The 20,340-nt window shown below is 42.7% G+C and overlaps 1 protein-coding gene across 1 annotated transcript in view; it reads right to left on the bottom strand.

Moving 5' to 3' along the window:
• Positions 1-20,340, bottom strand: part of ADSS2 (adenylosuccinate synthase 2) — a 1,823,915-nt gene that overhangs the window by 355,762 nt on the left and 1,447,813 nt on the right. Inside the window, exon 8 of the mRNA XM_044058193.1 lies at positions 2,654-2,780. Within this exon, the coding sequence (XP_043914128.1) occupies positions 2,654-2,780 (127 nt within the window). The remainder of the gene's footprint in view (positions 1-2,653; positions 2,781-20,340) is intronic.

Raw genomic sequence — 20,340 nt, 5'->3', positions numbered from 1 at the left:
CTATGAATGTTCACTGTGTGGCTGATTTAGAGTACAAAAACACCTTCAGTGATCACTATACACAAGCTACAGGAATTCAATGTCCAGACCACTACAATCCAATTAATATGTGATGTGGATATCCCACTACTGCCAACCAATTAATATGTGACACCCATGCACTGGTCCAGTAATCAAGGAGCCTCAATCCTCACCACTAACATCAGTGAGGGGCATCCACATTGGGAAGATAACAAGTACACACACAGTAAAGTACAATTTCCTTTAAGAGCACACAGAAATCACAGTCAGTCGGGGGCTGCTTTTTCCCTTTCTTTCCAGATCCCCAATAAGACCGCCCACTGGCACAGCTATAGGGTTCAGATCTCAGCCTAATGGTCAAGCTAAAACCTCCAGCACCCTCTCTGTCCAACCAGTGCTTCATGTCCCTGCCCAAGTAGCTGACACACACACAATTTAAGCTTTGATTTAGATACAGACACACAGACACTTCTGGAGAAGGCTGGCATAGGTTCTCCAGCTATGCCCCCTTTCTGCCCAGACTATAAGGTAGTACCGACTGCCACCAACCCCGACCATCAGCTACTATAAGGCCTTTCCCAAAGGGTGACCAATTTCAATGTGCAATGTTACTATTATCCAATTAGTAAGTGTGACAAACAGCAAAGTGATTGGAGTGGCTTTGTACAGTATCTCCAAATACGTGCAAGTACTCTAGAGCTTAAATTATCTCTACACAAAACAGCTACAGTTAAAAGGTTTAGAAATATTTAATAATAAATAATAAAAACACAAGACAATACTTACTACTTCAACATAATGACATTACAGAGTTCAGAGAACACAGGAAAATGCTTTAAAACAATATTGCAGGATAGTCTGACATAAATATAGAAAACAGCTAGACTAATCTGGCTAAATTCCTATCTAACTAAGAGAAATACTATGTTCTAAATAACTACTTTCAAAGAGAGCAAGCAAGTGCTGGTGAATGGGTGTTCTTACTAGAGCCAATACAAGATACAAAATGCCCAATCATTCTCTTTGAGAAAGTCTTAAATTGATAATACACAGTACTGCTGACTCATCTCAGATTACATAATTGTTATCACTTCTCCTTTTGTTCCCAGGTTAACAGAAAATCAAAATTTACATTTCCTTGTAAGCTGCACCTGCAGGAAGCCACAGCAATAAAAAGACATTTTACGTGTAAAACCTAGTAATTATTTCTTGTCTGAAAATGTTGTTGTGTCTTTTGGCTTTTCCCGGTTAGGGGTCGCCACAGCGGAACTCCAGTCCACTAATGATTGGCAGTAGATTTTTATGTGTCGAGTTGCCAGCCCTGATGCACAACCTTCAACGAAGGTACGCCCATTCACGCATGTCTCCAAACAGAAGAAGCTCTAGCTGAGAATCGAACGGGATAACGTCTTACTGTCAGGTGAGAATTTCCAGCCCAGACATCCTGTCTCCGAGCTTGAGATCAAACAGTCATACAATGCTTTACTTATCAACTTTCTTCCAGCAGGGTGCACTGTGGTTACATTTTTGAAGCTCAGAACATACACAGTTTTCTTACATTTAGTTTTCTTACATTTGTAAAAACAAGCCTGTGGATCATATTAATATATATAATGACATATAATTATTTACAAAATTCTATCTAGCTAGGCTGGCAGCCTTCACAACCACCTTCACCATAACAGAGTACTTGGCAATTGGTTACAGTATACTGTCCCGAGTCTTTATCTGTGCAAAGCAATCTTTGAAGGCTGCCACACAGATGCTGGTACCTCCAGTTTTCCATCATATTTTTCTTGCGAAAGAATTTCTTTAGCCGCATTTGACCTTTTGCCTACAAATAATATTAGAATTTTCTAATACAGGAAACCCTCTAGCTCAGCTCCCCTCATCAGAAACTAAATAGGACCTTCTGAAGAAAGGAAGCACTCCCCATCCGTGTACCTGCAAAACAGAAAGATTTCACTGATACCCTCAAATATATTCTCTCCATTCTTATATTTGATGGATGGCGCAATGGTGCAGTGGTTTGCATTGTTGCCTCACAGCAAGAGGTTCTCTGGTTCAATTCTTGGCTGGGGTGTCTTCAGTGCAAAGTCTGCATGTTCTCCATGCATTTGTGTGGGTTTCCTTTGTGTGCTCCAGTTTCCTCCCATGTTACACAGACTTGCATCTGGAGTGTTCCTCTCTGGGTCTCTGTTGACAATTGGCTCATTCCAAGTCAGACTTTCCCAGTAAACAAATGTTAAATAAATAAATAAAATACTACATTTGCAGCTACTGAAAATTGGTTATTTGTAAAAATTAATTTACATATAACATGGTGAAAATAATGCTATGAATCAACTGATTCGCTAAGGTGATGGGCCATGGTTTTAATGCCTTGTCTCACAATTTCCATTAAAATAGACTTAGTCACCAGGTATGTCAAATACTTTCTTCTCAGAGGCTCTTACTTAAGTACACCTACTAAGTATCTGAAGGAATATTTCTCTGAGTTTACTATGTATCTGAAATAAATATTTTTGCAGTTCATACATACTTTATCTTCAGAATGGCCTGTACCATCATGACATACTAATGCAATAGTATTCTGTATGCTTTAATACAACTCATAAGGATATATACCTACCAAAATCAATGTCAAGCAAAGCGGCATTTGCTCCTTCTACAAGAATTTTTTTCTGTGGACCATGGAGTGCCTCATACATAAAATATACACCGTCTTTTACCATAGGCTTGATTCTGTTTACATAACTCTGAAAAAGAAAGAAGGGTTGTAACATGAAGTGTTTTTTTCCAACAAATGATTACTTGGTGTTATAAAAAGAAGAGACTGTATCATTACCAACTTCAGTATATTATGTCAAATGCACACAGTGTCCAGAAACATCCTTACTTATATCCCTGATGTGTAGAGAAATGGATAGCAACAGGACAGCTCCATGAGGTGCTCACTGCCAATAGTACTGAGACGTGCATGCATGTGTGTATGTGTTTGTGTGCGTGTGTGCATGTGTACATGTGTGTGTGTGTATGTGTGTGTGTGTGTGTGTGTGTGTGTGTGTGTGTGTGTGTGTGTGTGTGTGTGTGTGTGTTTGTGTGCCTGTCTGTGTATGTCTGCGTGTGTGTGTGTGTGTGTGTGTGTGTGTGTGTGTGTGTGTGTGTGTGTGTGTGTGTGTGTGTGTGTGTGTGTGTGTGCGTGTTGGGTGCAGGTCTGCATGTGTCAGTGTGTGTATATTTAGCAATGGATACATCTTCCATAAAAAATAAACATACCTTCAGCTGATGTGCCTCTAATATGTACTGCTTGATCATATACAAAGCTAGCACTATGCTACAGCACAATCAATTCTTCAAGACAGGAACTTTTAACAAAAATCGCATCTAAGAAATTAAAAGTTTGCAGTAAAAGTCTACACATTTTATGCAAACTAGAAAAAAGCACACTGCTGACAGTCAGTGTGAGCTTATCAGTCCTACTGCTGTGAAAATCCTCCTGAAAGAAGTACATTTGTGTGAGTTACTTATAACAGTAGATGACTGAACTGTCCCTTTCTTCTTAGGGTTTGTTTGCATGATACAGCCCATCCTATGTGCATCCTACTATCTGAGCATCTTCCACAAACATGAATGAAGTAAAGTCCAAGAGCAGTGAGTGACTGGCTACATATGGAATGCTCAGTCTACCCCTTCTGGAATTAAAAGAGTATGAGAATCAGAAGATAGCCAACTGCTATTATCTCCAAATGTAATAACACGTGGAAAAATAGGACAGGAAATCACAAACACTGGTTCTACAACCTTCTAAAGTTATGCCAGGCTAGTCTCTACCACTTCCCCAATGAGAATAGTGTATAAGAAAGTTACCCTTCCCTGGAGAATTCAATGCCAAGCTTGAATCCCAGCACTAGGTACACATCAAGATATGTAAAATTCTACAGTTTTTATGATTTGTATCCCTGCCACTGCATATGCCTATACGCATATGCAATGAAGTTTGCTGATTAAATATTTGGATTAGAGTCTATCAACCTGGCATAGTATCACTTACAGAAATGCAGGTAAAGCTGAGTGACTTGGATACAACTTTATCCTCTCCATGACAAGAGTACATAAAGGGTTAGGTGAAGTTATTATTCATTATGAGGATAATCTTAGCTTTCTTTCTGATTTAAAAAAAAATCCTTTATCAGCTGAGATGGAGTGTTGGATGAAGTCAGTGAAGTCCAGAATGGGAAGAAATTTGCTTCCTCGCTGGAATCAGAAACAGACAAGACTAAAGTAAAATGCTAAACCTTATCACACTGGAATAACCTCTATAGTTCATTTAATAGCATTGTCTGAGCCTTTCTCCAGAACTCCATTTACATGAACTGACCTTGTTTGTTTGACTACTTTACTGGCAAGTAATCATTGTAGTGTAACAAAGTTTGCTGATGACATCAAAGTAACTTGCACAGTAAACTCACATTTATATCGAAGATTGAATGAGTTTTACATTTTGAGTAAAGATAATCCCCAGGATTCACGAATCCTCCATGTAAGACTAAAGTAGTCTTACACGGAAACACCAGTCTAAGAGTAAGACGGCAGCGTGCCATGCATATTAATGAGGGCGCACTGCCTCAACTCAAAGGCTAACATGGAGCATGCACGAGTGCAGGGGGCGTGTCGGACTGCCGAGCAGTCCAGAAATCCACACCCCTGCAAGTCACTCAATTGGGAAATGTCAACTGACATGAGCGAGTCTGCTCAAATGTGTACATACCCAACACTACACTCCCCCACATTCTAAACCCCAGTACAATTATAAAATGTAAAACTTTTATTTTTTTATTATTATTCTTATTCCCGATATAGCTGCCGGTATTTGGGCGTGTTTGCGCGGCTTTGCCCATTGCTTAGTACACTTAGCAGTCAAGACATCGAAGAGGATAATAAGAAAATTATATGCAAATTAAGCAAAATAGCAATAGCGTAGTGGTAGAACCTTCGCACAAAGAGGAGGCATTCCCGGTTCGAGTCCCACCACTCCCCTTTTTATTTTCTGTTGGAAATCTGTATATGAAAAGAATTCCTGACATTTATCATTGAAATTTTAGTAAAAAGCATTGAAATGGCCTATGTAGTAGTGAACAAATTTTATATATATTTAAGAAAGTGAAATGGTTATGCATACTGATGAATGCATAAGTAATGTATCTTAAGCAATGTGAAGCACTGCTAAGCAAAGTTTACCAGTATTAAGCACATTTCAGTATAATTGCTCATAGCTTAGCACTGCTTTAACTAGCACAATAGCTTTGCGCGGAGCTGCGCATCGAGCCTATTAGTGCAAACAGAACATGTTTGCGCGTAGTTGCGCACCGCGCTAACTAGCGCAACACCGGGCAACGTCAGGCAACGTTGGGCAAAGTTGAGCAAAGTTAGCTAAACACAGCCACACCTCCTAGCTGGTCTGGCCAGTAGTAAAATAAAAGGCAATGACAGGCCTCAAACCTGGGATACTGTGCACCATAATCACAGTACTGAACCACTAAGCCATGACAGCTTTTCATATGCATGCACTTTTAACACACACATACATATCAATAGAAGTTTACCCATTGCTAAGTAGGTGAGTTTCCTCAAAACCGGCCAATCACAGATAAGTGCAGCAAATGAGGCATATTTAAGCTCCATAGGTGGGAATACTTGCCACAACTAGTTGTAGCTCCCATCTGCAGTCAGCATGGCCGATTTTGGAGAGGGCTCTCGATTTCGAGTGCAACGTTGGGGCATTGAGGTGTCAAAAGTAATGTTTTGTCTCCTCGTCCATAATCATGAGGAGAGACTCCTGCAGGGCCAGTTCCAAGGCACCCAATACAAAGTGGAAGCCTGGAACCGTCTAGCTCATGATCTCACCAGTGCCACAGGTGTCCCTCGGACTGGTGAGCAGGTCAGACACCACTACTCAGACCAGAAGAGACGCAAGGAGGACTGACTGAACCAGTGGATACAGGAGGCCTATGGGATGGAAAATGCCCCACTACTGAGTAGGTAGCCATGGAATGAAGTATGTAAGAACTGCTATTGTAGTCTATATTATGGATAGGTATGTCTCAATATCACTTCATTTACTTCACAGCTACAGGTGTCCATGCTGCGAATCAGCAAGCCTATGCAGATAGGCTGCTAAGGCTGCGCCACCAGGCACAATAGTAATTATTCTACATGTATTGTTATATAAAATAAGCGAGAGAGCCTGAAAAAAAGTGTTGTAGCCCAATAATAAAGGTATAATAAGTCTTGAATAAGTCTTCTGCATGCACTGTTATATCAAATAAATGAGAGAGCCTCTAGAAAAGTGTGTTTGTAATTAATAAAGGTATAATTCCTGGAATGTGTCTGTGTCACTTTCTTTGATATGTTGTTGTACTCTTGCATTATAGAAATAGTACTGTTGTATTAAGCGCTGTCAACCCACACTTGGGTAGGCCCATATAAAGTGGATGAAGGGAGTGCCAGTAGCTGTTAAGCATATATACAGTCCTCAACTGTTGGTTCATGGCCGGCATGTACAGGTTAATCTGGCACATGAGTAGCTTGTTACTGTGTTCCCCAGAAATGTCAGTGTGCTGCTAGAAATGTAGGGGGCTGTTAAAATATAACTGATAATGTCACCTGAACACATCTAGATATGTAGACATATAAATATAAATATAATATATAAATACGTAGCAGTAACATCTGTATCCTGGACAGTTTGTATGTCAGATACAGGTCAGGTATATAAAGAACTAGCAAAACCCATTTCACAATTTAACGGACATTGCCTAAGGTAATAATACATGTAGGGGATATATACCCGCAGTCAATAGGAATGTAGTGTAAACTATAAGTATATATAAGTTGTTAATGGAGGTATCTTTTTACACCCTACTGTATGTGCATAAACAATGCAATTCCACACCTCAATGGGTATGTCTAATCTCAAAACATTTGTTGGGACATATGTCCTATTGGTTTATAAATATCTGCATTTACTTTGATGCATGTGCCCTGTTCAAATATCACAATCTTGGTGGCCTGTTGCCACCAATTAATCCTGCATGCTGTTGGAATGTCCACTGTTGTTCTATATATGCAAGTGTTAAGCTTGCTGTTCAACCTTTGGAACTCTGGTGTGTTGGGTTAATGGGAATACTACTGCATGCTGTTACAACTAATTTGGAATGCTGTTGGCTGCTACCAACCCATATTGTCATTAAATCCTCTTAAACATAGAACGTATGGGAAGGCCGGTCCCAGCGGACCTACCTGTCCCACCTCAACTGGCGATGGCATCTGGCAGCAGCAGGTCTGGTGCCCAGCCCGGGACCTCCTCCTCCATTGGGCCTGTGCCACCTTCGGGTGGAAGCACTGCAGGGGATGGGGCTCATCCCCCCGTGCAAGTGTGGGCAGAGGAGGGCCTCCTCTCACCCTCCGAACGGTTCGGGCTGTGGTGTGTAGGGAGATCCAGCGTTATGTCACTGATTCTCTACGCCAGCTTGAGGCACGAGTGGTGTGACTCACGGGTGAGACTGCCCCTCCTACGCAGACCCCAGCACAGCCACCCTCTGGTCTGTGAAGGTGCAGTGGTGACTGCCCATGGGTGGGGATCTCAGTTCCACTGTCGCCATCTGTGGGCTCATGGGCTTGCGGTTTCCAAACATCCTTCCCAGTCAATGTTGTTCACCTCCAACATGTGTCATATTCCACCCCTGTATGCGTCTTGTTTGCCCTGTCTGTTTACCTCCCCAACTTACCTCCCCAAATATACCTACATCCCCTACTCCACATTCCACTCTCACCTGGAAAAAGAAAAAAAAGAGCAATCTGCTCCAAAGACAAATTACGCCCCATACATAGCTGCCCATTTTGCACACGTCTGCTGGACATATAAAATGTCATTTAAAATGGAAGTACCATATACTTTGTTGTCCTCACCCCTCTCTCCGGGGTGGAAAGATTCATATTTCCCTCCAAAATTATTGCATATGCACAGCTGTTGCTGTAAAAGAAATGGGCAGCTATGGTCCATCCCTACACCCGTCCTGCACATCCCGAGCTGTTTTCCCCACTGTCTTTCCCTCTTTGTGCCCCTTTTTCACCACTGTCCTATCTCCCCATTTTCTTTTCTTTCAAAGAAATGAGCGAGGGTTAGATGGAGTAAGCACTTTTAAGCAGTAGTTAGCGGGTTTGCACGAGTGTGCACTTGTGTGCGGTTAGCTAAGCATTGCTAAGCTTTGCACAAACCCACACAAACACGCCTACAACTGTTTAAAAGTGCCTTAGTCACCCTGCATGTGGGGGCCCTTGTTCTGCTCATCAGCAAAATAAAACACCTCTGTCACTCTCGAACCCCGGACCTTGGACACACTAGACTGCATGAAGTACCACTAAGCCACAGTAGATATACAGCAGGTTGTTGCTGGAATAGATATATCATGCATCAGAATGAGTGAATGTAAAGGAAAAATCGGAATGCCATAACACAAAACCTATTCTGTGGAACTTTACCAGCAGTTGTTGTGGAACTGCATTACATGACTGTGATAAGAGAACCAGCCATTCTAGCAGTAAATGGTGTTAGAGCAGCACTTTACAACCCCCACACAGTATCATAGCAGGACAAACAGTGGCATATCTGATTAGGGCAGAGGACATACATCCCAACTGTGACTACATTTCAGGGATGTCCCTGATTTTGAAACATATGTTAGCTGTGTCCCTCTGAATCCCCTGAAAAGTACTGACATTAGGCAGAAAGGTGGGGTATTACACCTAAAGAATAATGACAATATATAGGAGTTAGACACCGCTTGTACTTCAGAAAAGGTGTAGTAATCCATATGCAATGGTTCTCCCGAAGTCTCCACTTACTGTCTCTAATATTTTGAAGGTGTACCTCACTTTTACCTACCTTTACCTCACTCTGTTCAAATATGTACCTGAGTGTTTCAGAGGCCTGGCCGAGGCAGAAACACACAGGCATATCATCTTTTCTGCTGTTACACACTGTGCAAATAGCTTTGGAAGGAGTTCCACAAGCATACCCTTATGTAGGAGTACAACACTGAAATACCAAAGGATGTAACCATGTACTGGTAGCAAACGACTGTAACAATGCCATTGTACCAGTGATGAAAAGACCTGTGCATTGCACAGACAGAGAATAACAGCCTAACGTCTGGCTACCATCTGGATAGGTCCACAGTTGGGAGCTATGCAGACAGACTACTTGCCTTGCTAAACTAACAGGTGCACAGCAACCCTTTAAGTCCAGCAAGATAACATTCACACAATCATACATAATGCTCTCTGTATGTCTGCATCCCCACCCAAATGTACAATATACCTGTGTGTTCAGGGTCTACCAAGGATGTAGGTAGGCATACTCAGTACTGGAATTGTCCAGTTTTCTTGAGCATCCTGTGCTAATGTCAACAATAAAAAGCACAAACTGTTCAGATGTGAGTACATTAATATTCACAGTATAGCAGTTCACAAACAGTTCATGTGGCAAATGAATACATCTCAATAACTACTTTTGTATGGCAGTTAATTGTATAAGTAGAAAAGAAACTACATGCTCCCATGTATCTTGTGTTAGCATTTGTAGGGGTGAGTACAATTCTTCATTGACAACTGTGTACTGGAAGTGGCAACATTCAGGTCTAAGTACATTTAAATCACTGGCTACACCCCTAGCTTCAGATATAAGAACTATACCAACCTTCTGACTTAAACAACGGTGTCCAGAGCAAACAAGCATGGGCCCCACTTTGGAAAGCTGAAAGGGCTATGCCTACCTGACATAGCAATTTATAGCATTGGGTTGCTATGACAGTGAGTACTGCAATTACCACACAGCAGGCTGCATGCAATTACCAAATGGTGGCCACCAATTGGTGCAGAGGCCATCACATGCACATGTGCAGATACCTATAAAAGCAGGCTGTACTTGCTGGCCACACACGCAATCATTCCATTGCAGATATTGAGAGAGAGAGAGAGAGAGAGAGAGAGACACACTCCACATCAACAGAAAAAAAAAAAGCCAAAGACACACGGAACATACTACCAACACATAAGAAGGAAAGGTATGTAACAGATATGTATTTACTCGCATGTAGTAGATGTTTTTGAAGAGTACTCTACATACTTTGAAACATCCATATGTGGCAGCAGTGCGTATCTATGCACAGATGCCCTGCATAACTACTGCCATGGACAAATCAGTGTGTAGCTGTGTACAGTGGGATATAACTGTGACATATGTAGCTCCGCATTAAATGTCAAACATCTGATCCATGTTATCTGTGTTCTTTACAGTAGTGTGGACAATGGCTGTTTGGGAGAGTAGCACATATAGCTATATAAACATGGATGTGACAGAGTAACACATGCATGATAGTCATATTAATGTGTATCTTAGTAGTGGCAACTGCTGTACCAGGCTAGTATGCTAATCTAGCATTTGCAGCTATACATACACCCTCTAATATTACTGTGTGCTCACATGTGACACCTGTTCATGTTGCAGCAAGGCCCAACAGGTTAGCTGTGAGGTCCAGGGACTTACAACAGTGTGGACCTTGTGTGTGTATGGCACATACATACGGAGAGATATATCTGTGTCAGACATATTAGCATCTGTACATGTGCATAGAGCAAGGGACATACTGCAACTGTTTGTGAAGGGTGGTCATATATATGTTGGTGAAGGTTGCTATGTGCATATTTGTATGTAGGTTGTAGTGTGTGGCAAACAAGACAGCATACAGTGCTGGTATATGACATGTGGTGGTTAAACGCTGTGGGTGTGATTTGTTAGGTTTGCAGTGTTGCAGCCAGTTAGTCCTGCTAAAGCTACATGGGCTAAGAACACCTTCAATGCATTTTGCACAAGACTGTGCAATATTATTACATAACTGTATACCTCACATCCTTTGCATAATTGATATTCCCACCATGAAAGGTGGACTGTATATGTGCCTATATGTATATCTATTTGTACACCAATGGATGTTTATATCTATACAGATATATATATATATATATATATATATATATATATATATATATATATATATATATATATATATATATATATATATATATATATATATATCCATAGAGAGAGAGAGAGAGACAGAGTCATATTTACTGCGACAGATGCCGGGTGACAAATCCATGGCCTCAAGCTCAATGTTGAAAATGCATTGGCATCCCTTTTGGTAAAAACTCTGTACCCATGAACTACCACATAGGTGGTAGTCGACTTAACACCGAAAGTGTGATAAGAGACCATGGAACACAGGTGGACAGTAGTCTCCCCTTTGATAATCACAGTGCCACACTAGTCATGTAATCTGTCTACGTGGCACACCTCATCACAAAAGGTGTGTCATCCAGGGAAAAAGAGGTCAGTGTTCCCCTCTACTCATCACTCACAAAACCCATTATAGAGTACAATGCCCCTTCTGGTATGTACCTCACAAGACATCTACAGCAACTGGAAAGGCCACAGACATACCTCACAAAGAGTATTACTGGCCTCAAACAGATGCCCTATGCAGACCATCTCACAAAACCACAGATAGACTGTCGCATACCGCCTACCCAAAGGTGACCTCTGCCTAACATATAACCCAGAGCTGTTGGACATGCTCCACGTAAACAGATCACAATCCCTACAAACTACATGCTCTAGGGACCTAAACCTTGTCACCTCAATAAACAGAACATGCTGGAGGGATAGATTCCTATCTCAGAGACATTCCATACTCTGGAACAAACTACCTATCAATAGCAAACAAAGCTCCTCGGTAGCACTCATCATGAATAATCTCAATGATTGGATGGGAGATAGGAAATACACCCCAGGAATCACCTCTGTGGCTCTGCTTGACAAGGGCACATGAAATTTTGTTGACCGGGATGGTCCGACTGATACATGTCCATTTTCAGGCGGGAGCCGGGGAAAAAGCACCACAGAAAAAAAAACACTTTTTTTTTATATATACATAAAGTACACTACCTAAAAAAAATAAATAAAAAAGGTTCGGTTCATATAAAGAAAATCAGATACATAAATACTATACAATTGTGTTTTTATTTACATTATATTATATATTCTAGGTTGATATCCATTGCTTTATAGAGTCAGTCAGTCAATGCTTGGGGAGAGCATGATCATGGGTACCCATGATGGTGGAATTAGATTAAAATAAATTAAAATTATTTGGATTAAGGGGAAAAAAAAAACAACAGGTGGAGACTACTACTAGTTGTGTATCAGAGAACTAGTAAATTAAATTACTTGAGTGTCAAAGGCCAGGGTACCATCTGGCTAGGCTTCTATAGGCTCCAGGGCCAATAGACTATTACCTACCTATGAACCAATACATGCCCACATGTACCTGTTGCAATAATTGCTATGTGAGGGTGACTGAGTGTGATGGTGAATGTGTTGGTGAATGTGTCACAGTTGTGTATATGTGGGACAGCTTAGTGGGAACCTGTTTCTGTCATGGTATTATGTGTCCTAGCTCTGATCCCAGCAAAAGATGTGTATGCTATTGCTAGGCAGAAAAAGCAGTATGGCATACGGTCTGACGTAGTCCCTTGGTGTTAACTGGGGTGTGCCATTGGAGGCTAAAGCAGTACATGTATGCTTATTGATTGGTACTGCTGGTGAATCCAAATCCTGTATGAACTGTAGTACTACCTGAAGCTGTATGCCTAAACAGCACAGTATGGTGTATGTCCACATTGCTTGGAACCACTGTTTTATGGGTTCCCTGTAGTCCTCAGATTACATACCTCCGGCAAAAGGTTTTGTAAGTACTGACACACAGTACTGTATGGTACACATGTAAAGCTCATCTGGGTTGCCATACCTTTGTGTCTTGTATGTATGTCTGATGTGTGTGTGGGTATGCCTGTAACATGCCCTCGGTCATATGTGTGTTACAGGATATAAGTGCGTATCTAGCAACATGTGTAGTCTAGTACAGCAGTATGCCACCTATATTCATGAATGTGCACATATTTTAGGCAGGGATTTGCCATCAACAACTAGTGTGGTATACTGGTAATACTACAACTGGACTTTACAATCGTTGCAATGGATGACATATTTCTTTATGCATTAGCTTGATATATACCTCCTGTGGCTAGGTGGTGCACTGTGCCACATACAGTGTGCCATGTGCTGTTGTATAGTCTTACATAGTGGTTTCTCTTTGTTGCTGTGCAGAACATGGTTTAATATATAGAGCGTGCCAGGCACTGTCAGGCAGTTGTGGGTTGAGCACTGATATGTGGTATTGAAAGTGTGTATCCTCTGACAGACAATAGGTTGCTATTTATGGCAGTTCAGTGATATCTGTACTGTAGAATGTTAAGTGTGCCACATTACTTGCTCACACATATTGTTTCATTGTCTTCCAGGGTCGTGGCCCACCATCGCAACCCAACCTATAGTCCTGCTGAGGATGACATCATAACAACCAGTCTGGTTCAGCACTACACACTGCTATTCTCAAGAACCAGCCAGGACCAGCATGAGCAGACTGCACTGTGGCAAGATGTTGTCTGTAGGGTAAATGACATAGGCATGCATAACTGGACATATGAGCAGGTACACCATCACTGCAGTGATTTACTTAGACATGTCCGGCAGCGTGCGTCTGATGTCCGTAGACAACAGCTTACCACAGATGGTGGGGTTACCATCCATCCCCCCCTCACCAGAGTGGGGGAGCTGCTCCTGAGCCTGGTGGCTCCTGGCCAACAACAACAACAGCATACATGTATCATCATGGAGGCTGGAGCCCCCCAGCAAGTTCACATGGAGCGTGCAGGTAACATGGCATATCTGTAGACTACTGTTACCTCTATTGGTAGATCATGCATATGTGAGATATGTACTGTGTAGTTAGAAGATGTGGAGCCTGGTGTTGTGCAATACTGATAATTTGTAACATGATCTGTAGGCCTGTGACTGTCAACCATTGTAGTACTATAAGATTGCAAACCCACAGTAGCAATGCCACAGTTGTTGCCACTGACAAACTGTCTCATATCCTTGTAGGTCCCTCTGGTGTGACAGCAAGCCAGCAGACCCATGCTGGTGAGTGTGTTCTACATGAAATATTGCAAATAAAATGTGCATGTCATAGGTGAGGTGTAGGCCATGCACACATGTAACACACCTACACATAATGCATGTTGTGTATGTTTGCTGTGAGACTATGCACATCTCAGTAACGTGAGTAGCTGCCTCAAACACATGCAATACACAGAGCATCCCAAACAATTGTGGCTACACTGTAGTGGACATTGGATAGGCAGAGTTGATACACATGCACACAACATACACAACTTTGTCATACGCAGTACATGTTAATATGCTACACATGGCGTATTCAGACACCCGCTGTAAGGTCACACTCCAGTATCCCAAATGTTATCCACACAGCACACATAATATGCATGAGGGGTAGAGGCCTATCATGGGGTGGTGCGACACTCTTCAACACACAACACATTCATGTTAGGCAATGCTCCCTATTGGGCACCTTACAAACCCATGTAACAACTGGCTGTGAAATGGTGAATGTAGCCATGGTACTGCAGTTCAGGTACAGCATGATAGATGCCGGTCTGGCACACATTAGTAGCCTTGAGTGACCACATGATGCTGCATGATGATGGCTCATGGTACTACACCCCATCCAGTTACAGTAACCACAGTACTACACATAGCATTCATTGCTATACACCTCAGTGTTGTGTGTGTGTAAACATATGCACCTATATACAATATGCATAGCAATCACCATTTGCACAAAGTGACACATATATGTCTTGTAATGCTATTGAGTGTATAGGTCACATGACACACATTGGGTATGTGTGATGTCTAATGTTGCAGTTGTGTTGTAGCATGTCATGTCATGGCTGGCACTGGCATGTCCACAATATGTTCTACACTCACCATAACTACGGTACAATGTCTATGTTGAGCAATTGTATTCCATCAGGTATACACGCACAACTCATCCTGTGTGCATACATAGCATGCATGAGCTAAACCTATGTCCACAATTATCTACTAAAGACACAGATGCTCTAATCAGTAATGGATATCTATGTAACACACAGATACACATCCAGCCATGGTATGTATACCTGTGAGTGATAGTGCACAGCACATTGAAGAGCTTGTAATACTTGCACAGAAATGTTGTGTCCATGTACACATTGCATTCCAGGGTGAGGCCAATCACTGAACAACAACACACATGCATCAAAGCCATGTATACTGTTATTAGCAAGGACTGTCTACACTGCATGCTGTTGAGCAGCATAAGTCTTGCATGCTGACACGTGTGATATGACTGTTTGGCTTGTAATACTGTACCCCACCATCAACCTCTATTGAGTATTTTCTGGATTGCTGGTGGTGTGTGTGTGTGTGTGTGTGTGTGTGTGTGTGTGTGTGTGTGTGTGTGTGTGTGTGTGTGTGTGTGCGTGTGTGTGTGTCTGCTTTAGTGAGGAGTGTATTTGTGTTCATGTGTGCATGTGTGCATGTGTTCATGTGTGCATGTGTTCTGACATCATGTACAGGTTGTAAAGTATGTTTCCTGTCTTCCTCTCACAGGTGCTGAGGTTGGGCTGATACACTGCAGCAGGGAACCTGATGTCACTGACACAAATAGTGATAATGAGGATAGGTGTGTTGAGGCACAGGCATGTTTGCCTGGGTCTGTCGTTGGGCCACCAATCAACAGTACACAGGTGTCCACCCCATCCATGCACACAGTCATACTGCCAATACATCCATCATCACCAATGCCCTTAGCTGAGGGACAGTGTACAGTCAGCAATGGCCAGGACAGTGTGGTATCTATGGTACATGCATCCAGACACAGCAGCCATACCTAGAGGTCTGGAACAACACCACATAGGCAGATGTCCAGGGGTTTCCGTCAGAGCACTGCTGGTCAGCATGCACTTGGCAGACGTGCCACAGGTCTTACAACCTCACACATGTTCCAGGCTGTCATGGAGGCACAGATACATATGGAATGGTACACCAGACAGGGACTAAGGGCACAGAGGGCACATAACACCGCTTTAAATGACAGTATCCGTGACCTAGCAGGTGCCATCAGTAATTACATTGAGGTCACTGATAGACGTTGGGGTGAGACATTAGATGTCCTCCGCAATGTCATGTCCATGTGTCAGGACAGTGCAGGACAGTTGAGATGACGGGGACATATGCCAGCAACATCAGCAGCTGGCAATCGCCGCGGACGTCCCTCAAGTCATAGCAGCTCCCGTAGTGCCAGTACCAGCCCCAGCAATGTTGGGGGTGGGCTGTTCATAGACTGTCCTAGAAGACCACATGCACGTGGCTCTGGCCAGTCCCAGCAGGGACCTGCGTCCAGTGTACATATGTCTACCTCTGAGGATAGTACCCAGTCTGGCTTAGTACCTGATACTGTCAGTAGCACCCCTGCCAGGCACAGGTACTATATCCGTGGCCAGAGATGGTGATCTGTAAAGCCTGACAGGTACAGTCTGTGGCTGTCCCACAAATCCCCATATATGGCAGCCACATGGTGGAACTGTGTGCATGCAGACACACATACACATAAACCAGACACCTAGGGCTAACACATACCTGCACACATTACATCAACATTGGCCCATACCAGTACTCTTGGCCATCACACACACACACACACACACACACACACACACACACACACACACACACACACACACACACCGATCGTATGGCTCAATGTAGGCCTCTGGCAAACCAACAACAAACCCTGTGCATATGATGAAACCTGTGCCACCTCCTGTCATCTGTAACATTGATGCAGGAACAGGCTAACATGGTGCTGATGCACAGGGTGACTTTATAGCAGTACAGCAATGTTAGCATGTTAGCAGTAATGTGTAATGATATCCTTGAAGGTGTAGCTGAGCAGGCATGATGCATTAAAGCTATGATTGTCAATGTAGTATTGTTTACACCAGTGTTAATTTCAATAGTGTATTGTCTGCTCATGTGCCACTTGGCTGATGTGTGTAGTATTGGCAGCATGTGTTAGAGAGTGGACAGTACATGTGGGATGTGTGCAGCACAGATTTGCAGGTGTACATTTGTGAACATGGTGGAGGTGCACTGTCTGCATGTATGTGCATAGTGGACACATGGGCAGGGTGACATGCCCTGTATTACACAGTGTTAACACTCCATAGTTTCTATTGGTGGCCAGTATGCATTGTACTACACACATTTTGGAACATGGGTACACATGTGCGTATGACATGGTTTGACACTGTGCTGTGGGTGATACTGTTACTATCTGTCATTGGTTTGCATTCTGGTAGTATACATAACCTCAACAGCCTGACCATAAACAATCATTAAATGATGTCTTGACAACTGACACACAGATGTAGGACACACAGTAACATTTGGATCCTTCAGGTACTATACTATGCCAGTAACCAGTGGAATTCACCTGCACCCATACCTGGGACCACTCCTGTTTGGCATATAGCTCTCTTAGGTACAAGCAAACACAGTAGAGATATGTCCATCCACGTCTGGAAATGCATACTGTGGCCTATAATGCATTCTCCAGATGACACACACATCCTCCACAAGGGTATCATACAGACAGATACCTGTTGTCAAACCCATGCTGTAAAGCTATAAGCCAACTAAAGCATAGTCATCCACCTTTACAAAACATAGTATCCCCACAGTACCACATAGGTAGTAGCCCCCAACATGTTGAACAGGTACCGATGTGTACATACAGCTAAGTGTTACGTCATCTCTCCTTTGGTAATCACATTTCCAAAGGTATTTTGAAATCCCTCTGTGAATCACATAAGCAATAAGGTGTCTGCATGCATATCCACAAAGGTTGTTGTACACCTATAATGAATAGCCATCATTGACAGACTTTGCTGCGTTTGAACAGGTCTGAAATATACTTCAGGCATAAACCCTCACTCACACTATTCAATAGAAACCGTAATGAGTGTGTGTGACACGGATGACCTAGGCCAGGGATCACTGCAGTGACTGGGCTTGTCACAAGCATACAGATGTGACCTAAGGTCTGGAAAGAGGCAGCATGCTCTGGCAAAGATAACAGATGTGTTCATGGAGAAAGCAGGGTTCCCACCTATGAAATAATTGAGATCACATGTACGTATATGTATTTGCCACACAGCTACCTGACGTGCAATGCACATACTGTTGTCATTGTGATATGTCATACAGTAGTAAAAGCAAAACCCACAACACATTGACCAACTGAGCACACACACAAACTCACCAAGTGCAGGATTCAAACCTCTACCTAACTAGGTTATGATACTAGAGCAGTATACATTAACACGACGTGCTATACACATTACTGGGAGCTCTGCTTTCCACAGGTATATTTGTAGGATGGTGACATCATCAGACTTGACAAAGATGAGTATACCACTTTTAAGGTGTTTCAGTAGTCTTCAAAAAAGGTTGCTCCTCTCCAAGGAGACACACATACACACTCTCATATAGTTGTCAAGTGCAGGATTAAAACCCCTACCTAACTACTTTATGATACTAGAGAAGTACACATTAACACAACACACTATACACATTAGTGGGAGTTCTCTTTTCTACAGGTATATTTGTAGGATGGTGACATCATCAGACTTGACAAAGATGAGTATACCACTTTTAAGGTGTTTCAGTAGTCTTCAAAAAGGTTGCTCCTCTCCAAGGAGACACACACACACATACAATTGGCAAATGCAGGATTCAAACCCCTACCTAAATACTTTAGGATACTAGAGGAGTACGCATTAACACGACAGGCTATACACATTACTGGGATCTCTCTTTTCCACAGGTATATTTGTAGGATGGTGACATCATCAGACTTGACAAAGATAAGTATACCACTTTTAAGGTGTTTTAGTAGTCTCCAAAAAGGTTGCTCCTCGACAAGGAGATAGACACACACACACACACACACACACACACACACACACACACACACACACACACACACACACACATACAGTTATCAAGTGCAGGACTTAAACCCCTACCTAACTACTTTATGATACTAGAAAAGTACGCATTAACACGACACGCTAGACACAGTACTGGGAGTTCTCTTTTCCACAGGTATATTTGTAGGATGGTAACATCATCAGACTAGACAAAGTGGGTTACATTAGGTAACATTAGGTGGGCTACCTAGAAGGAATTTCTAAACACTTTGGCAATGTGATCATCAAAGGAGAGTTTACTATCTACCTGGGTCCCCAGGGCCATAATTACATTCTCCATACATACTGGATTACCACCTATGTGGTAATTTGTGTGCACTTTGTTTTATCCAAAGGGGATGACTATGCATTCTTTGGCATTCTGCTTGAGGGCATTGTTTTGACACCAGGTATCTGTCTCTGTAAGACCCTTCTGGAGTATGTCTTTGTCAGCCGTAGAGTCGATTATGGACCACAGTTAGCAATCATCTGCAAACTTGTTCAGCCATACTCCTCCCATGCTTGCCTGTACCTCTGAGCAGTATCTACTGAACAGGTGGGGTCCCAGGACCAAGACCTGTGGGATGCCATTTGTGACTGGTTTAGAGTCGGACATGGCACCCGCAACTCTGAACATGTGTGTTTTATCTGTGAGCCAGTTTGGCCACCCATCCTGTGACATAGCTGTTAATGTTCAAGCTGGTAAGCTTGTCCATGATGCCAGAGTGGGGAATGGTGTTGAAAGGCCTTAGTGAGGTCCAGGTGGGCTGTGTGGACTACTTTCAGCTCCATCTATGTCCTTGGTAACTGTTTCAAATAAGTCACCTAGGTTTAGGAGGCAGGATCTGCCTTTAACAAAGCCAAGTTGGGTAGAGTCCAGTGTCTGGAGGTCCCCAATGTCTCTGTTTATGGGTTCCATGATAATTTGCTCCATAGCTTTGCAGACCAGGCTGAGTAGGCCTATAGGGCAATGGTTTCCTGGTTCTGTTGTGGCACCCCCTTTGTGGAGCTGGATGACGGTTGCTGTATGCCATTCTTTGGGTACATAGCCTGTGGTAAGGTTGAGTCCGGACAGTGAATGTAGGTGAGGGTGTAGTTCCTTTTGGGGCTGCTGTAAGTCACAGCCTGGGACACCATCCAGTCCCATTGATGCTGTGTTCTTAGCTTTGGAGAGGGCTGTTTTTACCTGCATGTCCATGA

Source organism: Protopterus annectens, chromosome 1.part2 (genome assembly GCF_019279795.1).
Source record: "Protopterus annectens isolate FY-2018-M chromosome 1.part2, PAN1.0, whole genome shotgun sequence".
Lineage (NCBI taxonomy): Eukaryota > Metazoa > Chordata > Ceratodontiformes > Protopteridae > Protopterus > Protopterus annectens.
The sequence above is the reverse complement of the archived record's forward strand: the minus strand, read 5'-3'. Positions and strand labels throughout refer to the sequence as shown.